We start from the raw sequence: 19,247 nt of genomic DNA on the forward strand, positions 1-19,247 counted from the left end.
CTCTGTACAAATGAAGTATAGAGAAGATAACGAGCAAAATAGCTAAGGTACAGATCCCAAACTTTCCTGACTCATAGCACCCTCATGGCCCCAGTAATTTTTTTCATGGTGCCTCTAGGCTAGAAAACAAAACAAAACAAACAAACAAACAAACAAAAAAGCTCTAACAGTTCTATCAATTAAGCAGTTTGGTCCAATAAACTTAACCCATTTTTGTGACCTAATAGCTTAGTACCTGTTGTATGTTGCACTGTTTCTCAACTCTTGGAATCCAATTGGATATTCATTGATTCTTGAGATTGTTTTCGATCACTGTGATCACCACAGACTTAGAGTCACATACATACCAACAAAAGATATGTGCTAGCCTAATGCCTAAATTGTGAACTATCTTCATTTAATGTTACATGTAGAATAGAAGAGATGTCTATATGTTACCCTTGAAAATTTAAACTACATTGCAGTGCTCCAGGGCACCTTGGCACACAGGTTGGGAGACATGAAGGTAAACTCTAGACCTTTATCTGAACCCTGCCCCAGGCCCTATTATTTCCTTACCCTGCTTCAGAAAGTATCATACATAACCAAATTAATATGTTCCTAATGCAAAAGAGTTCGAACTCATAGATACCATTGTAGATTTTTCAGGACCATTCCTATGAGAGCAACTACTATTTTCTTTTCTTTTTTTTTTTAAGATATGGTGTACAATTCAGGGTTAGGTATACAAATGTTCATTATGCAGGTACCTTTGTTGATGAGGTGTGCGCCTCCCTCCCCTGGCAGTTTCCCACTACTGCCAATCCCTTTCTTAGAGTATTATGATAATTGTTCAAGGTTCACTTATGAGTGAGAACATATGGTACTCTGTTCTTTGTTTCTGTGATAGACCACTGAGTATGATCAACTCTAAATCCATCCAAGTTGCTGCGAAGTCCATGTTTGTCCTTCTTTATGGCTGCATAATATTCCATTGTGTATATGTACCACATTTTTTTTATCCAGTACAGCTTCAATGGGCAGCATGGTTGGTTCCATGTTTTTGCTATTGCAGGAGACACCCTTATGGGATTTGGAACTGGCAACCAATTCCTGATCAAAAACCTAAGTTCCCATACCATAAGAAATGAGATCGACAAGTGGGACCTCATCAAACTGACTAGTTTCTACAAAGCAAAAGAAACCATCAAGATAGCAGGGAAACTACTATTTTCTTAAATACAACTCTTCTGACACCAAGACATAACTACCTTCTACCCTACCCACTTAATTTCTAACACTAAAAGTTTAACTCTTTCTGTCTTAAATATATACTTGGTCCTCATTATTTCCATATTCCTTATTTGTGTATTTGCCTACTCCGTATAATTGATTTGTAATCCCCAAAATCAATAGTCAAGGTGTTTTTGTAGTTATTCTTGGACACAAGAGAGTGTAAAAAAATTTGAGTCACCCACTGTACATGTTCCCAAGGTCAAACAGCACAATGCTCTGCCTTCTTAGTTAAGCTCCCTTAGTGTAAACAAGTGTTATTTTTGTGGTCTATTTGGTGCCACATTTTTTGTGACTTTTGTTGATAATTTAATCTACTTAAAATGTCCCTCAAGTATAGTGCTGAAGTGTCATCTAGCATTCTCAAGTACAAGAAGGCTATGATGTACCTTAAGGAAAAAAACATGTTAGTTCAATCATGAGTTAACACTTCTGACCATTGAATTCAATGTTAATGAATCAACAATACATATTAAATAATGTGTCTTGAAACTAAAATCTACATGAAACAGGGTTATCTATTGATCAGTTGATGAAAATAAGACCAGAAGTTCATAATATCCTAACCCTTTATCACCCCCTAGATGCAATGGTTCAGTATTCATGATTTTAGTGTCCACAGTGAATTTATATAACATAACTACTGCAAATAATGAGAACTGATTATATGCTGGTATGCTAGATTTGCCTATTTGTTTTTTAATCTACCTTATGTGGATTAAAATCCCTATGTGTCTAACAGATTACAGGGACAAGCCACAGCAAGAAGCAAAAAAAAAAAAAAAAACTAGTCTCATGGAGGAGGGTGCAGAGTAGATTATTCCAAGAGAAAATTAGGTGAGGTTGAAAGGTGAGGTTGGTACATAGGAAGAGCAAGTTTTGTCTACTTCAGAGGGTTGCCTGGGGCTGGCCTGCAGCATTCAGATACCAACATTGCCATTAAATATGTATTGACTGCCAAGAGGCAAGGTGATAGAGAATTTGTCACTTCAAGATCCTTTCTGCATTTATTTTTGTGAAAAAAAATACTCTTTCTTTCTCAAAGTATAATCAACACTTTGAAAGGGAAGGAGGCATGGTCGAATTTGCTGCGAAAGAAATAATTCTACTTATTCTTTATCTTCTCTACTTAGTACAATGGATTTTTTTTAAGTGGACTTAATCATTTTACTTAGAAAGAAAATCAAAAACTTATTTACGTGCAAAATGAAGTCATTTGGGTGTTGAATGGAGAAAAATTTTAAAAATAACAATTTGTACATACTGTACATTTCCCGCTCCCTAAATTTTAAGTGGTGTGAAATCCATCTGATCAAATCACTTGAAATGTCGAGATAGAGAAATGACACTTCATGTGACAAAGATATGGCATTTTATCTAAAATTGGGTGTTTTTTTTTTCACAGCTCATGAATAAATAAATGAATGATGGCTATAAACTTCCTCAGCCTCCCAGATGAATGGTTGTCACAAAAATGTGAAGGTTAACAAAGCAGAAAAATGCCAAAAGAGGCAATATGTCTTAAGGATTATAGTGGGATTTAGTACCAAATGCTTTGAAAACATAACTCTCATGGTCTATTACCTTATTTCACAAGTTAGTATGTAATGGGGAAAAATGATATAATTTGTTAAAGGTTTAAAAGGCTGAATATCTCTTTCTTCTGATTTTTATGTCTTTTTTTTCTGTGTTCTTCTGGTCTTTCTAGGTTTCTCTTTCTCTCTGTCTCTATGTGTGTATGTGTCTCTCACACACACATACACACATGCACATGCATGCACACACATGAACAGAGAGAGAGAGTAAGTATGAGTATTAGGCTCCCTGTGTTTTAGACTTGCTCCATGCCAAACCAAATACCATAGTGGAGGGAATGGGAGACAGCTGTTTTACAAAATTTTACATTCTAGAGAGGGCAACTGTGATATTGTGAAATGTATATTTGGTCTTCAACCTCATTTCTAGATTACAACTCCTAAAATTCAAAGAAACTACAAAGTGATGTCTTTCTGTACACTAACGAGTTGACTTACGGTTGGCAGCCTCTAGGTAGCTTCAAGATGAGGACTGATCACCAGAAAAAACAAAACATACTTAAAGGATAGATAGTAGAAGCCTCACCCAACCTCTGGGGAGGAAAAAAAAAAGGCTGAAGCTTAAATTGATCATCACTGGTCAATGGTTCAACCAATCATGCCTATGTATTATAAAGTCACCAGAAAAAAACCAGAAAAACAGAGATTGGTGAGCTTCTGGATAGCTGAACATTCCGAGGTTTCTAGAAGGTGGTGTGCTGAGAGAGGACATGGAAGCTCTGTGCTCCTTCTCCACATACCTCACTCTATATTCATCTCTCATCTGTATCTTTTGTAACATCCTTTACAGTAAACCAGAAAACATGTTTCCCTGAGTTCAGTGAGCAGTTCTAGCAAATTCATGGAACACAGAAACCCCAACTTGAAGCCAGTTGTTCAAAACTTCTGGAGGCCCAGACTTTCAATTGGTGTTTATAAAGGGGACAGCCTTGAAGACTGAACCCTCAATCTGGGGATCTGATGCTATCTCCAGATAGATAGTATTGGAATTGATTGGAGAAAACCTAGAGACAGAAGACTGCTTGCTTGGTGGTGGGAGGAAACCACCCCCCCTTCCCCGACACACACGTGGTCACAGAAGTCTTCTGTGTTGATTGCTGTTGTTATGGTATGAGGGCAGGAGAAAAACACAGTCTAAGTTTTTTCCAATCAGAATAAGAGAGATAAAAGGAGATTGTGTAATACATATGGTCAAGCAAAAACAGGTAGGGGTGTTAAAAGATAAGGTCATTTTTGTTGAAGGAGAAAATTAGGGAGTGAACATTTGAGCCAGGAATTGAAGGCGGTCAGAGTTTAACAGGTATAAAAATGGGCAAGTTACAAGAACAGAAAATTATTCTCAAAGTCTTCAAATCTCAAATCTGAACGCCACATTGCTAAGTATATGCCATACTGAGTTGATCATGAAATTATCATGAAGGAAAGGTTTACATTTAACATAAAAAACCAGTCAAGCTGGACTAAAGATGAAAACATCAGAAGATGGCAATTGGGCTCTCTAGTGAAGGAGCTGGTAGATGTTTCAGGAAAAGCATGGGTGCCAATAATGAGTGAAAGATAAATCTTGTCTGGTGATGCTTTACTTGAGACTGCTCAGATCATTTCAGAAGCATTGTGTTGTGTTCTGAGGACCACAGTCAAAGTAGACTATGCCTGGATTTTATGGCTTCGAGGACACCAACATTTGGAGGATAATTTACACCGGCTGTAAAATCCTCAAAGGACTAGGGTGTCCAGAGAGAACAATACATCATAGAAACATTTTGAAATACCTGAGGGACCACACACACAAAAATATATTTGTTGTGACTGTTACTGTTTTGTAGGGTTTTTTTTGTGGGGGGGAGGGGATTGGTTTAGGTACTCAATGGTCACTCTGAGAGAAAATGTTGAAAGTCTGCTCAGCAAATACTTTTAGCAGTCTCATTGATCAGCCTCAGAGACAGCTGTGCAGGTTGAAGATGGAGATGAGGATGGGAATACCATCTAGAGCAACCGGTCCAACACAGTGGTCATTAGCTACGTGGAACTACTAGGCCCTTTAAATGTGGCTGGTGCCTTATGTTGAAATGATGATATTTTTGATGCATTTGATTACATGAAATCTATTAAAATTATGATTAATTTAATCTGCTTATTTTTTGTTTTTTAACATGCCTACTAGAAAATATTAGACTATAATTATGGTTCCCATTATATTTCAATCACACATCACACTCTTGGAATTAATACTGGTTCCATCTCTGATTCAATCATAGTGTCTGTGTCATCAATTGTGCTTTTGCATATGCAATTTAATTTGAAGAAAGCTTTCTATGACTAATAAAAATGTTTGGACACTACTATGCTAAAGTGTTGGTAAAGAGAAAAAAAATTCTCATCTTATATGGAATACCAAGCAACAGATAAATGGAATGCGGCAAGCTATGTGCCATAACAGAGATAGATAAAGACACACTGTGGCTGAACAAGGCAAGGCACAAATGATATTATGTAAGTTTTTGTTTTGTTTAGTTTTGTTTTGAGTTTGAGTCTCACTCTGTTGCCCAGAGTGGAGTGCAGTGGCACGCTCAAGGCCATCCCAGCGTCAACCTGCTGGGCTCCAGCGATCCTTCCATCTCAGCCTTCCAAATAGCCAGAATTATAGGCATGTGCTACCATGCCCAGCTAATTTATTGTAGAGATGAGGTCTCGCCAAGTTGCCCAGCTGGCCTTAAACCCATGAGCTCAGGCAATCCACTCACCTGGGCCTCACAAAGTGTTGGGATTATAGGCTAAACCACCGAGCCCAGCCTTATATAAGTTTAAAGTAAACTGTGATGTATACTTTCTAGACCTGTGCTTATATATGATCCCTCAGACAATGGTTTAGAGACCTCACACCTACCTGACCACAGAAGTTTGAGGATGGGAAGACAGTGGTTGGGTGATAAGGGAGTTTTGTTGTAAAGCTATCTATCTTTATTTATAATGTCTGCATTATTTTACAAGGAGAATATAATTATGTATCACTTCACATCTATATAATGATAATAACTATTACTATTAATAGTATGATTATAAACTCTATTAAACTGTGTAATCTTCATTTCTTTCCAGCCCATGATTTTCTGAACCCAATGGGAAGAGTGTTTGCAAAACACTCACATGACTAATACCAGGGGAATCCCTAAGTCAGTATGAAATTTAAGAAATAATATAAGCAAGAAGTAGGCATAGAATCACACTTGAGGGTATTCAGTGCTAACCTGGGCTCACTGAGATCACTCATCATTTTGTAAGTAAAAAGTACACCTAGTCTGACTAAATAAGGAGCCAAGCAGCTGACCAAGATAACCTGAGTAATTTTAAAATAAATAAATACGGCAGTTAACTCTTTGGAGTCCCTGCTAGCAGGTCTGATCAGCTCTGAGCCATGGAGGCCTCACATACATACCCTGATCATCAGCACAGCCTTCCTGATGTCCCGAACACCATCATAGACCAGGCGAGAGGCATCAATGAACTCATTCTCCTCAAATGGCTGAGGGACGTTGGCACTCAGGGCTTCAATGGCAACCTCTACTTGTTCAGCAAAGCGTGGCATCACTGAGTTAAACAAAATGAACAGCAGCTGATTAGGCAATTTTTCTCTCAGCCCTGTCATTCCAGCTTTTGGGCAAGGACATTCCAGCCTCTCATTCCAGCCTTGGGCATTCTGACAGTCCATTGGAGTGGGACATCCATCTGTGCAGTTTGCGGTTGGCCCAATTTTGTGGTCTCTGTGCTATTTACCTCCAGAGGGAAAGCAAACTGTTATTCCAAGCATAGTGATGGTTTTCAAAAGAGAAAGTTTTTGAAACTTGCTTAAGGTACTGTGATGTCGATTTCACATCATCCCAACCCCGAGTTAAGTTGCACTTCTGCTACTTACCCAGCTGCGAGTCCTTGGCCAAGTTTTCTTAACCCTTCTAAACCTACTTCTTCGTCTTTAAAATATCACAAGACACTACCTCTGGATTTAATGGGATAATGCACACAAAAGTATTAGATGAAATCTGGCCCTTTGAAAATATCAATAAATATTTAACCAATATCAGATGTTATAGTCATAGCTAGTGAGTAGTAAACCTTGACCCACACGGTTTCACAATAAAATATGAATGAAATGATCCAATCCATGCCACTGTTGTCAGAAGTGCAAGACTTTAGACTTGGGGTTAGGGGTGGGCACGGGGGGAAGCCAGGGAAAGATGTCCTGGAAGGACCATGCAAGAGAAAAGAGGGAAATGTAGAACCCCTCAGCAGAGAGGAACATGGAAAAATATGCCAAATGGGCTCAAAGACAGTGTCTCATCCTACCAGGATCATCTTGAAAGAAGATGCACATGAAAGTTTCTAAACTGCTGGCCTTTCTTCCTTTTCACAGGGATACCTGCACATACCCTGAAGGTCTGTGGAAAGTAAACTCAGTGGGATGTCTGGAATATCCCCACTGACTACTTTAAAAATGCTGCAGATTCACTGATTCTCAAATATTATAATTCAATTTTCTCAGCAGTTATCTTGTAGCAATCAATTCATATGGCAAATGAAAGCCAAGAGCACAATTCATTTTATTTACAAGGACGATAAAATAGAAACATCATTCATCTATTTTCATTTTTGAACTTTCATGCCTGATTCGTCTTTATACTTACTTTCATCCTCTGTGGATACTTTAATATCCATTTTAATCCCCGTGTGAGAAACTCTGCTAAATTACTTTATTCTCTAGAGTTAGAGTATTCAAAATAAAACATTCCTAGAAAAATGTATTTCTGCCAGGAAAAGTCAAACTTAAAAAAAAAAAGCAGGAGTATTAGAGAAAAACAGAGTGATCATTCTATTAATAGAAATTATCAAACCAAAGCATGCATGTAGGTAAATTATTTCTGTTGGCGAATTACCATGATGCACTCTCTACATTATTTGAATTTTTCATTGGGATTTTCAATTGCATTTATAGAAAAAGGAATTTGGGAAATATTGAGCTATATTGCTGCAAACATAAATCAAATAAAAACTATATTCCAAAAACCACTGCATTAAACCTAGACTATTTCAGTTATCCATTTGTGTGGGAATAAATGCTTTTACATGACTGAATAATACAAATAATTAAAACAAACCTTCTTGAGTATGAAAGTATTTTTGTATATATTATCATTTGGGGTTGAGTATCTTTCTTAGCAACTTAAAATTATCTTCCTTTCTTTCTTTCTTTTTTTTTTTTTTTTTGAGTTGGAGTTTCACTCTATCACCCAGACTGGAGTGTAGTGGCCGCTCCCGGCCACCGTAGCCTTGACCTGCTGGGCTCCAGTGATCCTTCCGCTCAGCCTTCCAAGTAGCTGGAACTACAGGTGCGCACTACCACGCCCGGCTAATTTTTGATTTATTGTAGAGATGAGGACTCACCAAGTTGCCCAGGTGGGTCTCGAACCCGTGGGCTCAGGCAATCCACTCACCTCAGCCTCCCAAAGTGTGGGATTATAGACTGAGCCACTGAGCCCAGCTTATCCTCCTTTCTTAAACCTAGTTATATTAATTCTATTTTATTTGATATCCAAGCTACCATAATCATTACCACCAATAATTGTACAGACTTATATGATATTACTAGGTAGCCCTTACATGCATAAAATTGTTCTCCTTTATGGTATAACTGATAAACTATTAGTACTCCTACACTCATGTAATAAATATAGTATTCCCACAAATCAATAAGGAAAAATATTAAAAATTGACAAAAGATTAGACTACTCAATTCACAGAAAAGAAATTCATATTACTGATAAGTACACAATAAGATGCTTGACTCCACTAATAATTGAAAAATCTACAATGTAAACCATGAGATATTTCATACTTGGTGTCATGGGCAAACAAATTTAAGCATAATAATATTAATCCCATTAAATTAATGTGAACAAAAGAGAACACTTCGATTGCAGATGGCAGTGCAAATGGGTACACATCATTTTGTCAGGCAATTTGACAAATTCTAGTAAAACCCAGTTGCCAAAAAATGAGTTGGGACATTATCTAGGGCATGGCCAAGTATTAGTTTCTACCGAGATGCTGATTAGGAGGGCTGAGTGACTATACATTAGAGTCACAAGAATGTCTTTGTGTCTCTATGGTTACAGATATCTCTTGTTATTCTAAGAATAAGGAAAAAATAATCCAAAACCTGAGAATAAAAATAACTGCTTTAAAGGAGATATCAACAGGCAATAATACCCCAGCCATATTCTGAGTCCTCTAACTCAGGAACCACTGTGAGATGCTCACTCCAGATCCACTGGCAGTTAATCTGGGCGGGACAAAATGGGCTTAGGGTTGTGAGTCAGGGGACAGCTACCATATTAAAGTGAGTAAGTCCTGAGGTCAAAGTTTGAGTGGGAAAAGCAAACTGAAAAGTGATCTCATTTGTGAGAAATTCTTAAATACACAGAAAACAACTGTGTATAATTTAAACATACATTTAAAAAAAACTCTTATATGTGCTGAAAGGATAATTTATCACTTTAAATATGGTAGTTACCTTCAAGGGGGGAAGAGAAGCATCTGTTATAATAGTCTCTATTCTTTTTGTACCTTTGAATCTTTTCATAATACAAACATTTAAAAAAGAAATCAACAAATTGTTCTCAAGGTTGTACTTTGTATAGAACTGGGCTCTGAAAAAGTTCTATCACATGGCTCAGAACATAACAGAAATCAATTTGATCAATATCATTAAAAGAGAAGTTTTTTAGAAATCATGACTGCGATCAAACACTTCATAGTCTACCTTAAAAACTGCCAGTAAGAAAGTTGAATTAGAAGGTGCCTGCCATTTAGACCTTAACCCTCATGAACACATCTCTATTTCCATGAAGACCCTTGTTGAAACTAAAAAGGTAAGAACCATTGTTGAGTTACTTTGCTTTGTCTGTGCAAGGTGACATGTTTGTGCAGGGGGTGATACCTTGGTTCAGCCACCTCCTGGCCTGATTTTGTCCTTAAGGGAGAGAGAAGAAAGATAAAGCCTAAATGAACTATTTTCATGGGGGATGCCCTGGGACCCAGAACACATCCAGTGTGACTCTGACACCCCAAGTTCAGAAAAGGGTCCAGTAAAGAATCTTTCTAGTGAGATTTGGATGGCGGGCTTTCGTATAGACAACAGTGTTATTTGCCAGGCATTGTAAGGAGAGCCAGAAAAAAAAAGATACTTTTATGAAGAGAGTAGAACCAGAAATAGCATCAACATTTCTAGGGGAAAAAATGGTGTGTGTGTGTGGAAGGGGGAATCCTTACTGTTTAAAATGGGGACTAAGAGTGAAATCGAGCTTTACTATATAAATGATTTTATTATACTCCTCAAGCCAGACAACCTAAAACTTGAATTCATTCGATTAATTATATTTAATGTTACTTACACGACATTCATTTCTCTTAACACAAGTCAGTGTATTTCTGGGTCTGACTCTTGAGAAAATCTTTCTCTGAGCTCCTATTATTTAGGACTTGGCCAACTATTCTGCTCTTTAACCAACATAACATTTGCTCTCCACACTGCTGCTCTGTTTCCTGGTCTGCTCTTATCCTGTTTTGCTTTCAAGAATGACAAGAAATTAAAAAATAATAACATGTTTATAGATAATGATCCATCCTGACAGAACCTAAGATGTGAGTTTGCCAAAGAATTCTTCTAACATCTTGACCATATCTAAAACATTAAATACCCCCAAAGTAATCCTGAAATAGAAAAAGTCTCAAACTACTTCAAATATGATGTCGCTTTTGCTTCTAATTAGGACAAAACACAGCGTTTCCTTTGTGATTCACACATTATATATTAACAGAATTTCTGATACAGAAATATAAATAGAAGCTTCTTTCTACTTTCAGAATTACATCCAAAAATGTGGGTACCACTTTATCATTATTTATCAGAAATGCTAAATTGCTCTTAATAGCTTACGTCCTGAAAGGGTGATCAAAGTTGGAAATAAACTTTTAAATCCTAGCTATACTTTTGTATGCCGAGTACACACCAGGCAACAAAATGATGACATTCCAGGAGTAATAAAATCGGAGTTAAGTATGCATATAAAAACCAAGGTCACATCATTCTAGTGTTGATTGAGATCCTAAACCAGAGGTTAGAAAGTTCCAGGATAAATTCTCCTGAGAGACTTCAGAGGTGAAAATTCAGAGCACAGGGTGAATCAGTTAAATGAATGTGAAGTTGTGTTAAATATGCAAATAGAACTGCTGACAACCAAAAGGGCAAAATCCAAGGTTAACCAAAGGTAGTGGAGATGAACAAAGAGCCAACCAACCTCACTGCCTCTGAGTAACTATAAAAGGTCCATGCTCCAGCTTTATGCGCCTCAATGATTTCCTATGAATTTTAAAAACCTCTGTATCAAGAAACAAACACAAATAACCATCTGTCACCTGCTATAGTTCCTATCTACCTCTCTCTGTCTCACCACCTATTCCCACATATATGCAAACGTTCCAATCAGATAGAATTACTTCTATGTCTTCAAATATGAAATGAAAACATAGCATGTCATACCAATGTAGCTTTGAGTAATTCATTCTCTCATACAGAAATGGACTTTCTTGTCTTTGGCCCAGGTGAATCCCTCAATCTTCAATCTCTAGTAGAATTAACTGCCATTGTGAAGCCTTCCTTAATCCCCAGACACTCAAAGTAGACAGGTCTCTAGAATTTTATGGCATCCTAGTCACACACATACTGTTAGTGTACTTAATACACTGTCTTAGGATAGTTTGTTGGCATTTCTTTACGTCAACTGTTTCACACGCATATGGCTTTCAGGCAGAGACTCTCTCTTCTTCATTCTTTACCTTTTCAACCCTTATTATGCTTATGGCACAAAGAATTTATCCAGCTGGGAAGAGAAGGATGAGAAGTAAAAGAATGTGACATGGAGATGGAGGAGGTGAAAAACTCCCTTGTCATCCAATACTTCAGGGACAAAATGAGTAGTATCACATTTCACGCATGGAGTCTCCCTTTTTCTGTCCATCATTTCGTATTGGTTCAGTAATTTTATTAAAGAGTTTCACGAATCATTAACCAAGTTATTAATGGGCTTTCTAAGTTTGGTCTCTGGGGACCTTTCAGAAACCTGAGCTTAGGATACTTTCAGGACCGCTAATTCAGGAGGAGCTTCACTGCTGAGCAAGGAGAAAGATTCATAACTCTACCCTCAACTAGTTCAGCAGGACCAAATAAGCACATCTGTATTCATAAGGGTCGCCCAATTATGAGGGTACATTTATCCAACAAACGATGAGTGTGTTTCTTCCACAAATCTCATTATGGAGTATAAAGAAGAGAAAATAAACAAAGCTCCTCTTCTAGAGAAAGAACCAGACCAACAAGTGTGAATATAAATAGAAAAATAAAAATGAGAACAGTAAAGAAATCTGAACAGAGAATGAAATATCACAACTGGACCAGAAGTGAGGCTAATTTCAGTGCAAAAATTAATACAGTATACTCCTCCCATCTCAGTCATTAAGCCTCCATTTTAGCAGTTAGAATTAGATCAAGGTGTTTTGTTTGTTTATTTTAGTTGGAGCCTCACTCTGTTGTCCTCACTCTGTGGCACACTCACGAACACCCCAGCGTCAACCTGCTGGGCTCCGGGGATCCTTCCCCCTCAGCCTTCTAAGTAGCCAGAACTACAGGCTCATGTTACCATGCCTGGCTAATTTTTTTATTCATTGTAGAGATGAGGTCTCGTCAAGTTGCCTGGGCTGTTCTCAAACCTGCGGGCTAGGCAATCCATTCACCTCGGCCTCCCAAAGTGCCGGGATTACAGGCTGAGCCACCAAGCCCGGCCTAGATAAAGATTTAAGTGTCAGAAGAGGAACTAGAGGAAGAAAGGATTAATTTGGGGAGACTCTCTGGGGCACTTCCAGTATCCCCTACATCAAGAAAGTGCTATTTGTTTCCCCCCAAATGGCAGATACTGCCAAGGGATTATTCAGGTGACCTCCAATTAGATGCTAGGGGAATGGTAAAAGAGGGTAAAAGACAGCATGACATAAATCACTGAGGGCCTAGAGATGCCCAGAGAAAAGTCTGATTGACATTTATAAGGCACTGGGTGTGCCTCAAAAGTTCAGCACATCTGTTAAGCATAATCACTTTCTAGGAGACCGAATCTGAAGATTTAAGTAAGTCAGTGTAAAAGTAGGAACCAACCCAAACTGAGACTGTGATACATTTGTACCTTTAGCTCTTTTCAAAAACAATGAAGGACAAACCACAGAAGCTGGCTGAGTTCTGAATTTTTTAAGGAATGCTCAGTAAGAGCATCACCTACTGGGTAAGAAGTAATCAAATCAACAAAGTCCATGCTCTCCGCTAGGTGTAGGTGCACCTTTTTGCAAGGTACAAGGGTTGCTGGAATCTTATTGATGCACTTGGCTAGGTGTCCCCACGTTGTCCAGAGCTTTTGCTCCTGATCCACACTTTAATTCGGCTGTGACTTTCATCACCACAGGCCACAAGGCTTTTCCTGAGATTCTGAGACTAACGTTTGACTGTCTAAACCTAAGTCAGATGGAATTTTTCCTCATTATGCCATTTGTTTTTTCTTCCCTTTGGCATGTACACTGTGATATTTGAGTTAGAGACCAACTTTCCTTATTTCTATGTATAATTTTCCAACTCGGTCATCTTCTCGTCCAACCAACTTCTCCAGTTCCCTTGAGCAAATCTCAGTCTTTCCTTCCCAATTGTCTAGCTCTGTTATTCTTCTGTTCCCACCTGGCCACATACTGCATGGCTCCCTCTTTCCTCAATGGATCTTTTGTGCTCTGAAAACCATTGCATAAGGTAATAGGGCCATTGCACCAGAAGTCGAATATGTCCTTATTAAGCCCATGTTGTGGGATTTGTCCACACACTCTACACTAATGTTCTATCTAATTATGCTATTCATTACTATTTTCATCTCTCCCATCCTTATGCATTTGCAAATATGCATGTGTGAGTTAGGCTGCCTCTAAAGGGACTCCCAAGTATCCTGTTCTCCTGGTGTTCACACCTTTCTATTACCCCTCACCTTGGACGTGGGCTAATAACTCACTTGTGTACAACAGAATATGGCAAAAAGGATGGGTGTCGGGATTGGGTTACAAAGCTGGCTTCCATCTTGCTTGTCCTTTCTTACGCTCTTGGTTCCTTATTCTGATGGAGGACAGTCTCATGTTATGAGCTGCTCTACAGAAAAGATCACCTGGTAAGTTAAGTTTTGGGGCGGTTTGTTACACAGAAACAAATAAGTAATGCTGTATGCTATGCCATAAGTTAAAATATCAGTAAAAACAGCTAGCAGGACACATGAAAATTTCTGCTTAATTATAGCAACCATGCTTGGTCGAGGTATGTCATACATTTATTGGTTCCAGGAAAATGTGTAATTTAATCTTGATATTTGATTTTACACAAGTCGTTCAACAAATTTAAGCCTCAGTTTACTCAGTGTCAAACAGGAATCACAATAGCCACTTTTCAGAGTTTACATAAAGCTTAGAACTAATGTATTCAACAGATTTATTACTCAATTGTATATACAAATATAAGCAATACTCGAGGCACTGGGAATCAAGTGGCAAGTGACACAAATACGTTCTGCCTCTGAGGCACTTACAAATAAGTGGGATGCATGTAAGATGCTTATTATGGTGCTTGGTGCATAAATGATTCACAGTGAATGATTCTGGTAACTGTTGTCTTCACACCATGACTCTCTGCGTCTGCCTATCCACACCGTTGTTTCTTCATTTACATGAGGCAAAAATCACCCAGTCTCCTTCGGACAGAACCTGGAGGTACAGCCATGATTCCCCTACCCCCAAAAGGGCGGGGCTTGTGAGAAATAGTGCACCAAGTAGTGCTGACAGTGAAAACTGGGAAGTTGGTATAATCTATCTTGAAAACTGAGCTTCTCCATGTCTATGCCTTCTCTCCCCTAAGAAGGACCATATCATCCTCACAACAGTGCTACATTTTTGATAATTTCCATGAAATGTGCCCTCAGGATAAAACTTGATCAACTCACTTCTAGAACTTTCCTCTTTATCTTAACTGCCCAGCAGGCCAGCATTAAATATTATGGTCCATTAAGACCTCACCAGATCTATGAGGAGAGAAATATCACTAAAAAGTTTAGACTTCACCAAAAATATAATACCTTGCCAAAAAAAATTCAAACTCATTTTGCCTGACTCACATGAAATAGCTGCCAATAAACAGCCCAGCTTAATCTAATGTTTTTGTGAAATTATTTTCCTTCTATCTCAAATTTATACCACTTTAGTATATTGTACCACTTTAGTGTGTGTGTGTGTGTGTGTGTGTGTGTGTCTATATATATATTTTTGTTGTGTTTTTTTTTTTGAGTTGGAGTCTCACACTGTCGCCCAGACTGGAGTGCAATGGCCGCTCCCATTCACCAGCCTCGACATGCTGGGCTCCGGCGATCCTTCCACCTCAGTCTTCCTGGTAGCTAGAATTACAGGCGCGCGCTACCACACCTAGCTAAGTTTTGATTTATTGTAGAGATGAGGTCTCACCAAGTTGCCCAGGCAGGTCTTGAACCCGCGGGCTCAGGTGATCCACACTTTAGTATATTTTGATGTATATTTCAAACATCAATTTAAACCTCAAGCAAAGTATCCTCAACATTTTTTTTTTTTTATTTTTTGAGTTGGAGTCTCACTCTGTCACCCAGACTGGAGTGCAGTGGCCGCTCCCGGCCACCGCAGCCTCGACCTGCTGGGCTCCAGCAATCCTTCCGCCTCAGCCTTCCAAGTAGCTGGAACTACAGGCAAGAGCTACCACACCTAGCTAATTTTTTTATTTTATTGTAGAGATGAGGTCTCGCCTGCCCAGGCGGGTATCGAACGCACGGGCTCAGGCAATCCACTCACCTCAGCCTCCCAAAAGCAGTGTAGAAATAAAACTTAAATAATCTCAATAATTTTAAATCTTCCTCTGTCTAGACCAATGACACACCAGCTTTTACTATATTCTGTCTTTAGAGCACTTTATCAGGTTGGAAGATGTTGAAAATTGAAATCCAGGAGCACGGACAAAAGTAGCCCAGCTTAATCTGCTCCTTTTTCCCTCGTGCCAATTTATCAGCTGTTTTTCCCTCCCCAAACAACCATCATCATCTGGACCAGTCCTAATTCTTCCATCCTGTGTACATTCTTGGACTTTCTTTCATCAGAGTCAATCATCTGTTCCCTCTGTGGGAGTTCCTTCAGGCTGCCATTTTCATAAATTCATGTTTGGAAAATTATAATGTATATTTCAAACATAAAAATCAAATTTCAGTTCCAGAAGGTCATACATAACCCATGAGCTGAATTGTTTGATAAAAGATGTAAAAGGACTGCCTAGAAAAAAGAGAAAAAAAAAACTCTCTAAATTCCATTCACGACAACTATCCTTAGAGAATCAGGGAGCATCCATCTGCTCTTGTCTAGATACAAATTCCTTTCCCTGAGGAAAGAAAATGCTTGCTTGGAAAGTTTTCTTCTATTTTAAAATAAGCGTTTCAAAAATAATCACAAACGGTTTATAACTTAAGAGAAAAGGATGTCACATTTAATTCTGAAACTTAAGGACTGAATAAAGAATTGAGTTTGATACTTTATTTAGCTTACAGTGTTTGTCAAAACCAAGTTTAATAAATACAGTTTAATTTGGCATCCCTGAGGTTTAAACACTTAGATTGCATTAAGATGTAATAAAGCACTTGCTAAGAACTTATTGCACATAATTTAAAAGATTCTGATCTTGATCATTAAGTATATAATTTTAAAAAGGGTATAATCCCCCCCAAATAAGGTACTGAGTCATTATGTTTTTAATTAATAAACCTTTTTAAAGCTTCAACTCTAATCGAGGCTGAAAGTCATGAGAGGGTGGTCTCAGAGTTTAAGAGGTTAAAATTTAATGAAAAAAAAATGCATACACACCCTCCACGCCCCCAGGTAGAAAGACAGAGGAAGACAGACCACAGGAAATAGGTACAAACATTAAGACAGGCAATACATAGACAAGTGGGCAATTTACAGGGTGTGAAACCTAGGGCGGTATATGGTAGATGCCAAATGACTGACATGGATAATAAGAGTAATGGCGACCCAGAGGGGTGGGCTTGGCTGGTGTGACTGGAGAGGGGATTTCACTGCCAGGGAACAAATCAGCTAGTGTCAGAGGATAGGTATAATATGGAAGGGCTAACAAGGCAGATGGGTCATTTGAGGGTTACCTTGGCCATAAAAAACAGAACTTCCTGGCTTTTATCTCCACCTGGTATTTCAGTCCCTCTAGCTACATGCAAAGCTTCCTAGTTTTCCTCACCAAGACTATTTCTGGAGTACTCCAAGAATGTAGCACATGTGCTTCCAAGTGAGTGATTGCCAGAGTGTTCTTCATCTTTGAATTAAATACCTATCCCTGGTGTGGCAGATACCCCCTCTGCCAAAGAATCCAGGTGACAGAACCTTACTGCAGCCTCCATTGTGCACAATTAATATACCTGGGCTACCACTTCCGGTTGACACCATCACTGATCCTGCTGGGCAAAATATGTAGGTCCCTCCGCCACTCTATCGCCACTACCACAGATGCTGGTGGCCGATACCCTTGAAGTGACAAATGAGTACTATGTCCTGACTTCAAGCAGAACCAAAGATTCACGTCCTTTCCTTCAGGTTGACTCTGACAAGCGGGCACTAGAAAAGGGCTGTCTGTTCTGACTATGTCACCCCAAATGTATAGCACACAAACATGTAACTGTAAATCCTATAATTGTATGTCCTCCCACCCTATCTCCACTTCCATGTTAGGGGCTTTACCATCAGAATAAAGTTGTATATCTGACTTTCTCTTTATACGTTATGTATTTTTTTCTTCACAAAAATAAATGGAATATACTGTACATCATTTTCTCCACTTTGTTTTTTACCTAATGATATATCCGGAGATTAAATGGTGATCTATTTCCCATTCCATTTTCTAGCTGCATATTACTCTATGGTGTCCTTGTACCATAATTTATTCAATGAGTGCCCTAGGAGTAAATATGTGTGTTGTTTCCAGTCTATAGTCTTATAAGGCCTAAGCTTGTGCATATGTGTTTTCATATTTTTGCCAGTACATATATAGAACAGGTCTTTAAAAGTGAGATTGCTTTCCAAATGATAAATGTTCTTTTGACAGATAATGTCAAATTTCCTCAGTTTTGCACATCTACCAGCAAAATACGACACACTTATTTTTCTTCATCTTTGACATCAGAATATATTCCAGAACTTTTGAAGTTCTGCCATTCTGGTGGCTAATTGTTTCTCAGTGTAATTTTAATTGCATTTATCTTATTATGAGAGGTCAAGCAACTTCTGATTTGGCTAAGAACCATTTACATTACCCTGTTGTAAACTATTTGGTCAAAGTTGTGTTTTCTGAGGTGGTTCTTTAGCCACTCAGGCTGAGAGAGCTAGATGAATCTGACTTGAGAAAGAATACACCATTTACCAATAAGCCCGTGTAGAGAAACTATTTTCATGTTTCTACATGGTCAGGGCTTCTGAACAAAAACTACTGGTAACCTGGGGTTCAAAGAATGACTCAATAATACTCCCAAAATAGTAAAATAATCTGGAAAGAGATGTGCAGGCTTATTTCCCCAAACATATGCTTACATTTTGAAGGGTGGAAAAAAAACAGGAGCTTTGTATTTTTATTCCAAAAGGTTATAACAACCTATGTACTTCTCCTGGAGGGAATTTGTTAACATTAAGGAGAAAAGATCTTTCTCCCCCTCTTAGGAGAGGAGGTGAGCAATGAGCATCAATTCCTATATAAGCTCCAAGATTCCTAATTCTATGGTTCCTCTCCTGTAATACAGACCTCCTCTGTATGTACAGAATTCATCTGCTCTGAACACATTTCCTTGAAGGGAATGGAAGGTGGGGAACTGGCATGTTACTGTTGAAAGCAAGAATGTTTTTTCGAGCCAGAAACCCTGCATTTACTTTAGGATAAAATTATATGGATATTTAAAAACTTAGATTCTTATAATACCTAGAGTATGTAGGTCTCCGTCATGTAAAAAAGGTATTGAGACAAATTTAAAGGTTATTATTAAGTGGGTGAGATTTCCTTCTCATTCTTTTTTTTTTGAGTTGGAGTTTCACTCTTTCGCCCAGACTGGAGTGCAGTGGCTGCTCCCAGCCACCGCAGCCTTGACCTGCTGGGCTCCGGCGATCCTTCCACCTCAACCTTCCGAGTAGCCAGAACTA

At 38.5% G+C, this 19,247-nt stretch overlaps 1 protein-coding gene across 3 annotated transcripts in view; it reads right to left on the minus strand.

The window, feature by feature from the left end:
* Window positions 1-19,247, minus strand: part of LOC103251211 (catenin alpha-2) — a 120,015-nt gene that overhangs the window by 79,873 nt on the left and 20,895 nt on the right. For all 3 annotated transcript variants that reach the window (XM_008049806.1, XM_021708445.1, XM_021708444.1), the window contains exon 4: window positions 6,304-6,455. In XM_008049806.1, coding sequence (XP_008047997.1) covers window positions 6,304-6,455 — 152 coding nt within the window. The remainder of the gene's footprint in view (window positions 1-6,303; window positions 6,456-19,247) is intronic.

Source organism: Carlito syrichta, unplaced genomic scaffold (assembly GCF_000164805.1).
Source record: "Carlito syrichta isolate Samal-C Ts95f unplaced genomic scaffold, Tarsius_syrichta-2.0.1 Scaffold137179, whole genome shotgun sequence".
Taxonomy (NCBI): domain Eukaryota; kingdom Metazoa; phylum Chordata; class Mammalia; order Primates; family Tarsiidae; genus Carlito; species Carlito syrichta.